The sequence below is a fragment of the Nesoenas mayeri genome (assembly GCF_963082525.1).
Source record: "Nesoenas mayeri genome assembly, chromosome: 23".
NCBI classification, from domain to species: domain Eukaryota; kingdom Metazoa; phylum Chordata; class Aves; order Columbiformes; family Columbidae; genus Nesoenas; species Nesoenas mayeri.
The window spans coordinates 7,244,359-7,252,412 of record NC_137574.1 but is presented as its reverse complement, the minus strand read 5'-3'; the positions used below and the strand labels follow the sequence as shown (position 1 = coordinate 7,252,412).

At 60.1% G+C, this 8,054-nt stretch overlaps 1 protein-coding gene across 1 annotated transcript; it reads left to right on the top strand.

The window, feature by feature from the left end:
* Nucleotides 1-1,089: 1,089 nt before the first annotated feature.
* Nucleotides 1,090-7,658, top strand: LOC308048925 (large neutral amino acids transporter small subunit 2-like; the record flags this gene model as incomplete). The annotated part of the gene is made up of 11 exons (XM_080358252.1): nucleotides 1,090-1,231; nucleotides 1,661-1,865; nucleotides 2,352-2,518; nucleotides 3,179-3,321; nucleotides 3,801-4,015; nucleotides 4,097-4,220; nucleotides 4,305-4,411; nucleotides 4,999-5,095; nucleotides 5,474-5,623; nucleotides 6,386-6,566; nucleotides 7,648-7,658. The coding sequence occupies 11 exons, from the start codon at nucleotides 1,090-1,092 to the stop codon at nucleotides 7,656-7,658; spliced, it is 1,542 nt and encodes a 513-aa protein (XP_080214378.1).
* Between the last annotated feature and the right edge of the window lie 396 nt (nucleotides 7,659-8,054).

Sequence of the window (8,054 nt, the reverse complement as noted above, 5' to 3'; positions counted from 1 at the left end):
ATGTGAGGAAAAGGGGAGGAAAATGGAGGAGTATGAGTAAAAAGGGGGGAAAGGAGGGGGTCTGAGATGAAGAAGGGAGAATATGAGGGGGAAATGGAGAACTGAGAGAGAATATAAGGGAAAAGTGCGGATTTGGGGTGTCTGAGGGGAAATTTTGGGGGAAAAGGGAGTCTGAGAGTGAATATGAGCGATTTGGGTGGGTCTGAGTGGAAAAATGAATGAAAAGGGGGGATATGGGGAGGTCTGAGGGGGAAATGGGGATCCCAAGAGTAATTTGAGGGATAAGTAGGGGTTGAGGGGGGATACAAGGGAAGTGGGAGGGTGAGGGGGAATTTGGGGGAAAATGTGGGGATTTGAGGGGAAAAATGAGGGAAATGGAGTTTGAGGAGGAAATGCTGGGGTCTGGGGCAATTTTGGGGAGATGGGGGGCGTCTGGGGAAAGAATGAGGGAAAATGGGAATAAGGGGTTGAAGGAGAAATTTGGAGTAAAAAGGGAAAATGGGGGGGGGTTGAGGGGAAATGGGAGAGAAATGGAGGGGTGTGAGGGGGAATTGAGAAGAAATGGGAGGAAATGAAGGTGGTCTGAGGGGAAAAATTAGAGAAAAGGGGGAAATGGGTTGGATGAGGGGAAAGGGGGTGAAGTGGGCAGGTCTGAGGGGAAATGGGGGGGCTCGAGGAGGGTTTGGGGGCTACGAGGCCTCTCAGTGGGTGATTATGGGGGGTGAGGCACTTTTTTGGAGGGTTGCCAGCAGGACAGGGGGCTCCCAGTCACGTGACTGCCCCCCCCCCCCCCCCCCCTTTCCTTCCTCCTCCCTCCTCCACTTCGGAGGGGTGGAAAGTCCGTCCCCCTGTTATCGGGGAGACCGAGACCAAAGGTCACCGTCCAAGGAGACGGCGGGGGTGACATATCCTGCTCCTCCACCAGGTAATTTGGGGGGGTCCCACCTCCCCTTTAAACCATCCCTCCCCTCCCAACATCCCTCTCTTTTTTTTCATTACAGCCCTCCAGAACCCTTAGGACCCCGCCAGTTTGGAAGAGGAGAGCAGATAAACAACTCACCCCCAAAAAAACAACCCTCCCTGGCCGCCATGATGGAGGGTGCCCGGCAAAGGGGGGTGCCCCCTGTAAAAGGGGAGCACCCCCAAAAAGGAGGAGTGGGAGGAGATGAAGAAGGTGGTGTTGCCTTGAAGAAGGAGATTGGGCTGCTCAGCGCCTGTGGCGTCATCGTGGGTGAGGGGGGGGCCCAAAATCACCCCCAAAATTCCCCTGAATCCCCTGAAATCACTGCAAAATCAACCCCAAATCAGCCCCAAATCACTTCAAACTCCCCAAATCACCCCAAACTCCCTCTAAACCCCCCTAAACTCCCTCAACCCCCCCAAAATCACCACAAAGTCAACCCCAAATTACCTCACCTCCCCCAGTCACCCCAAACTCCCTCAAAAACCCCCTAAACTCCCTCAACCCCCTCCAATCATCCCAAAATCACCTCAAAACCCCTTCATCCCCCCACCTGCCCAAACCCCCCATTTTTGGGGAGGTTAGTCCCCATATTTGTAGGGGGATTCCCCAGTTTGGGCCATTTTTTCCCCATTTGGTGGGGATTTCCCCTCTGGTGGGGTGCCCCTGTGCATGACATCGTGATGATGTTACTAACAGGTAACATCATTGGCTCGGGGATTTTCGTCTCCCCCCGGGGGGTCCTGGAGCAAACTGGGAGCGTTGGACTGTCCTTACTGGTCTGGGGGGGTGCAGGGGTGGTGACAGCAGGGGGGGCCCTGTGCTACGCCGAGCTGGGCCTGGCTGTCCCCCGCCCTGGGGGGGACTACGCCTACGTCATGGAGGCCTTCGGGGGGCTCGTGGGGTGAGTCTGTGTGGCAATCTATGGTGTGAGGGGGGGGATCTATGGGTGAGGGGGTGGGGGTGACCCACCAAAACCCTCCCAAATCCCCCCAATGGCAACTACTCCCATGGCAAGGAGGCCTTCGGGAAGCTTGTGTGGCGAGTTATGGGGTGATCTATGGGGTGGGGGGGTGTCTGTGGGGCACAGGGATCTGTGGGGCAGGGGGTGGGGTGACACCCTCCAAACCTTCCCCAACCCTCTCCAAATTCTCCCAGTGGTGACTACGAGGGGTGTGATGGGGTGGGCTGGGGGTGGTCTATGGGGCAGAGGGACATCTAAGGGGCAGGGATCTATGGGGCAGGCTGTGGTGCAGCCCCTGACCACTGCCCAGACCCCCAGTGGCGACGCCACCTACACCAAGGTCATAACTGGAGGGTACTGGGGTGAATTGGGAGTGGTCTATGGGGCAAGGATCTGTGGGGCAGCACCCTAATCCCTGTGCTTCAGGTTCCTGCGGCTGTGGCTGCTGGTGCTGGTGATCTTCCCCACCACTCAGGCCGTCATCGCCCTCACCTTTGCCTCCTACCTGCTGCACCCGTTCAGCCCCGCCCCCTGTCACAGTCCAGACCCCGCCCTGGACCCTGCCCTGCGGCTGCTGGCAGCTGCCTGTGTGGGTGAGTGACACCCCGAACTGGGAGGGGCTTAGGACCATATTGGGAGGCACTGGGATGTACTGGGAGAGGCCAGAGCCATACTGGGAGGGCTCTGGGATGGACTGCAGTGGACTGGGAGGGGCTTAGGACCAGACTGGGAGGCACTGAGTTGGCCTGGGAGGGCACTGAAGTGGAATGTGAAGCACTGGGGGGACACTGGGATGGACTGAGAGGCACTGTGAGGGCTGAGGATGAGACTGGGAAGAGCTGGGGTGGACTGGGAGAAGTCTGGCATGTGCTGAGGGGGGCTCAGGACTGGTCCAGGAAGCACTGCGTGGTACTGGGATGTACTAGGAGAGGCTGGAGCCATACTGGGAGTGCTCTGGGATGTACTGGGAGGGACTGGGGAGGGGCTCAGGACCATATTGGGAGAACTATGGGGTGTACCGGGAGGTACTAGGATGGACTGGGAAGCACTGGGCTATACTGGGAGGGAGTACTGGGCCATACTGGTCTATATGGCTCTATACTGGGATGTACTGGGAGGCAATAGGCTGTACTGGGAGAGACCTGAGATATGCTGGTGGGGCTCAGGGCCATACTGAAATATACTGGGGAGGGCTTGGGGTTGTACTGGGAGGTTCTTACTGGGCCATACTGGTCTATACTGGGCCCCCCTAGTGCTGCTGACTGCGCTGAACTGGGCCAGTGTGGTGGGGGCCACCCGCCTGCAGGACGCCTGCGCTGCTGCCAAGCTGGGGGCCATCGGCCTTGTCATTGTCACTGGTCTCGTCCGCATTGCACAAGGTGTCACCCCCTATGACGTCTCTAAAATCCACCAAAATCCTCCACCTCCCCAAAGCACTGGAACAGCCACAACCCCTTCTCTGCCTCGGGCCCACCCCCTTCCAGAGCCTCGCTCCTCTTCCCTGCTCCCATCTTGGTCGAGCCATCTCTCTGGCCCTGCCCCTTCACCAGGCCCCGCCTCCTCTGAAGCCACACCCCCTCCCAGAAGGACTCCAGACCTCCTCCAATTACCCCAGGGTCCCCTAATTACCCTTATATCCCTAATGACCCTTGAACCCCCTAATTACCCCAGGGAACCCCTACCTCCACCCCCATTGGTTACCCGCATCCCCCTCTAATTACCCCCAGGACTCCTAATTACCTCGGCCCGCTGTTACCCCCACCCCTAACTACCCCCACAACCCCTGTAATTACCCTCAAGCCCTCTAATTACCCCTTAATGCCCCCACCCCCTTTAATTGCCCCCAGTCCCCCTAACTGACCCCTCTCCCCCTAGTTACCCCCAGCCTCTCTAATTACCTTCCTAATTACCCTGCCCTTAGGCAATCACTTCTGGCTGGCCCCACCCCAGGCTTTCCCGGGGGAGGGCGTGGCTGGTGGGGCGTGGCCAGGGGCAGGGCCCTTGGCCTTGGCCTTTCTCCAGGGCTCCTTCGCATATGGGGGCTGGAACTTCCTCAACTACCTCACCGATGAGCTCATCGACCCCCCCCGGTGAGATTTTAGGGTAATTTTAGGGGGTTTGGGGTGTGGGGGCTCAGCCTGACTGTGCCTGCTTTGGCCACTCCCCCACAGGAACCTCCCCCGCGCCATCTTTATCTCCCTCCCCCTTGTCACCGTTGTCTACGTCCTGGCCAATGTCGCCTACCTCACCGCCATGTCACCTCAGGAGCTCCTCCAATCACAGGCTGTTGCTGTGGTGAGTTCCATCCCCCTTAACCACCCCTTAACCACACCTGTTTGGCCACACCCACCGCTGACCACACCCTGTTTTTTCCTGCAGACATTTGGGGAGAAGGCGCTGGGCACGGCCTTGGCATGGGTGATGCCACTGGGTGTGGCCCTGGCCACCTTTGGGGGAGTCAACGGATCCCTCTTCACCTGCTCTCGGTGAGTGGCCGTGCCCACTGAGTGACATCATGGCAGCCACGCCCATGTGTAATGCCACATGGCCACACCCACCAGGGGTGATGTGTTGTCCTGATCAAGACTGTATCAATGGGACTCGTGTGGGGCTGAGCCCGGTTCCTGCAGTCTCCCCTGTGGTCGCCATGCCCACTGGGTGTGGCATGGTCAGACCACGCCCCTTTCCAAAGCCCCGCCCCCTTCCCGAAGCCTCACACGATGAAGCCCCGCCTCCTGACGGCTTTCCCCCTTCTTGAAGCTCCACCCCCTCCCCAAAGCCCTGCCCTTTCCTCTTTCCCTTGGCCCCCCCTTGGGAGGAGTCAGCCATTTCATTTGCCCCGCCCACCCACCAGGCCCTGCCCCCCAGAGCCCCGCCCCCGAAAACTGCACCCCATCCTTTAAGCCCCGCCCCTTTCCCAAAGGTCCACCCTCTCCTTCTCTTTCTGTGCTCCCACCCTGGCGGGGGGGATCAACCCTTTTCCTTTTCCCTGCCCCCTCACCAGGCCCTGCTCCCTGTGAGGCCCCACCCCCAGAAGCCCCACCCACCATGTTGTCACTGTCCCCGCTTGCAGGTTGTTCTACGCCGGGGCGCGCGAGGGGCAGTTACCGGCCCTGCTGGCCATGATCCACCTGGAGCGACGCACGCCCGGCCCCGCCCTCTTCGTCACAGTGAGTGGGCGGGACCTTTGGTAGGAGGGGCCGGGCATGGACGGCACCCACCTGGTCACTGTGACCTCCTGGGTGTGACTGGGAGGGGGTAGGGCCAGGGCTATGCATTGCCCAGTCCCCCCTCACATAGTCCATCCTCTCCCAGTGTGTCTCCTGGTCACTGGTCCCTCCTGGTCACCATGAGTGGGTGGGGCCTGGGATTGGTGGGTGGGGCCAGGGTAGGACCACGCCCATCTCCATCTAGCTCCACCCACCTCCAGTCCTTCCCCATGTATCCTGGTCCCTCCTGGTCACCGTTGGTGTGTGGGGCCTCGGCAGGGGCGGGGCCTAGGGCTGCCTCCGCCCCCATGATGTGCCCCTCCCCTCCATCCCCCCCAGTGCTTGTCGACGCTGCTGATGCTGGGGGCTGGTGATGTCACAGCCCTCGTTAGCTACGTGGGGTTCGTTAACCACCTCTGGTACGGGGTGGCAGTGGCGGCGCTGCTGGTGCTGCGGAGGCGGGACCCCAAGAGGCCACGACCCTTCCGGGTGAGACACGCCCCCCTCCCACCCTCAGCCATGCCCTGGTGTACCCCTGAGCCTTCCCAGAGGGTCCCCCGGTCACCCCAGGGATTGCCCAGCCCCTCCCCCTTACCATGGGGTGTTCCCTTTTCCTCTCCTGTGTCCCTACGGCCCCCTGACCCCTCCCCCCAGGGTGTCCCTTTGTCACATCAAGTTCTCCTGGGTCCCCTCAGTGTGTCCATTTGTTGCCTTGGGTCCTCCTGGCATGTACCCCTGTCACCCCAGAGTGTCCCCTTGTCACCTTGGCTCTTCTTAGGGTGTTCATGGTCACCTCAGTCCCTCCCAGAATGTCCCCCCCTCCTCTGTATCTCCCCTGCAAAGTATCCTGCCATGTCCCTGCCATGTCCCAAATGACCGCATATCCCCATCCCTGTCCCTGTGTCCTTGTCCGTGTACCCAGCTGTCCCTGATCCCTCCCAGGCTGTTCCCATGTCACTCCAGCATGTCCCCATGACCCTCCTTTCAGCCAAATCTCCCCCATGGGCTGTCCTCCCTCCCTGTGGGGATGTCCCCAATGTCCCCATGTTGGTCCCCATGGCACTCCTGGTGCTGTACCTGCTGCTGTGGGGATGGCTGGCGGGGGGCAGTGCTGCTGCGGGAACTGCTGCTTTGTGGGCTGGGGTGTTGCTACTTCCCCCTCTGCAGTGCTGCTGCAGGAGTGTCCCCATATCCTGGGGGATGTCCTCCTCCCCATGGGGTTGTCCACAATGTCTCCCTCCCTGTTCCCAGGTCCCCACAGTGCTGCCGGTGCTGTACCTGCTGCTGTGGGCGTGGCTGGGGGGGGCGGCACTGCTGCGGGAACCGCTGCTCTGCGGGCTGGGGCTGGGAGTGTCGCTGCTCCCCGCCCCCCTCTACCTGCTGGCAATGAGGGGCAAGGGGCCCCGGCTCCCTGCTCTGCAACGGGCCTGTGGTACGTGTGAGGCAGCTGTGGGGTGATGTGGGGTGGAGGGGGCATTGGGGGGCACTTGAGGGGCAGAGGGGGTGGTGGGGATACTGGTACTGGTGCCATAGTGGAGGATGGGGGAAGCTAGGGGCACTTTGAAGGGGGTGGGGGGCAGTTTTGGTGGTTTGGGGGACAGTTTGGGGTGATGTGGGGTGCCATGGGGCGGGGGGGCACGTAGGGGTGGTGGGGACACTGGTATTGGTGCCGTAGTAGGGGTTGGTTGTGGTTTGGGGTACTTTGGAGGGGTTGGGAGGCAGTTTGGGGACAGCTAGGGGGAGCTATGGAGTGATATGGAGCACTATGGGGCAGGGGAACACTTAGGGGGCACTTTGGGGGCACTATGGGACAGCCATGGGTCACAGCTCATCTCCTCACAGATGCCGTGACCCATTTTGGGCAGCAGCTCTTTCTGGTCGTCTACCCCCAACCTTCACCCCAGGGCGATGACCCCACGACCCACAGTGATGACCTCACACCCCACGGTGACAACCCCATGACCCACAGTGATGACCCTGCACCCCACAGCGACCCATGGCAACCACTGACCTCCCAGCCCCACAGTTGAGCGGCCCCGTGGGGCTGCCTCTCCCCAGTGCCTTCCCCTGCCCCATAGTGCAGCCCCACAGCTGCCCTGGTGCCTTCATCCCCCTCCAGTCCTGCTATGGGGCTGCCCCATGACATAGGAACCCCTGTCCCCATGGAGGAGGCAAGGGGCTGGTGGGGTGGTGTCACCTGCGGTGGGCAGGGCTCCCAGAAAGCCCCACCCTCTCCAGGTAAGAACTTGTCCCATAGCCTCACCCCTGCCCCATAGACCTGCCTCATAGCCTTGCCTCTGCCCCATAACCCTACCTCAGAGCCCCGCCCCCTTCACCATAGCCCTTAAGCCCCCCCCCGCCCCCATCTCCCCACAGATCTGTGGGGCCCAGCTCAGGGAGTGCTGGTTCTGCTGTTCCCCCTCCACCCCTGCATGCCTGGGTCCCCTTTCTGAGGACCCTGGGCTCAGGGTCAGATGGTGTGGCCCCCACATCCCCTCTGTGTTTTTCTGTAGGCCCTATGTAAACATTGGTCGAGGGGTTGGGTGTAGCAATTTTTGTAGGTCCTATGTAAATAAAAGTCCTTGCAGTGAAGGTGTGGGGTGGAGTCAGTGTGGGGCCGACATAAACAAAGTGGGAGGGGCAGGGCTGTGTCAGCATAGGGGTTTCTGTAGGTCGTACAAAAACACTGGGGGGGGTCGGATGTGAACAAACCCGTTCCTGGGTGGGGGGATCCTACATCAAATAAATTCCTGTAGGTCCTACAAAATCAAAGACGTTTTAGAGGGTGCTATGTAAAAAAGCCTGTTTGCAGGGGGTCCTACATAAACAAACATGGTGGTGACATGTAAACAAACAAATTCCTGTATGTCCTCCCTTTCTGGAGGTCCTACAAAAATGATATTGTTTTTAATGTTTTGTT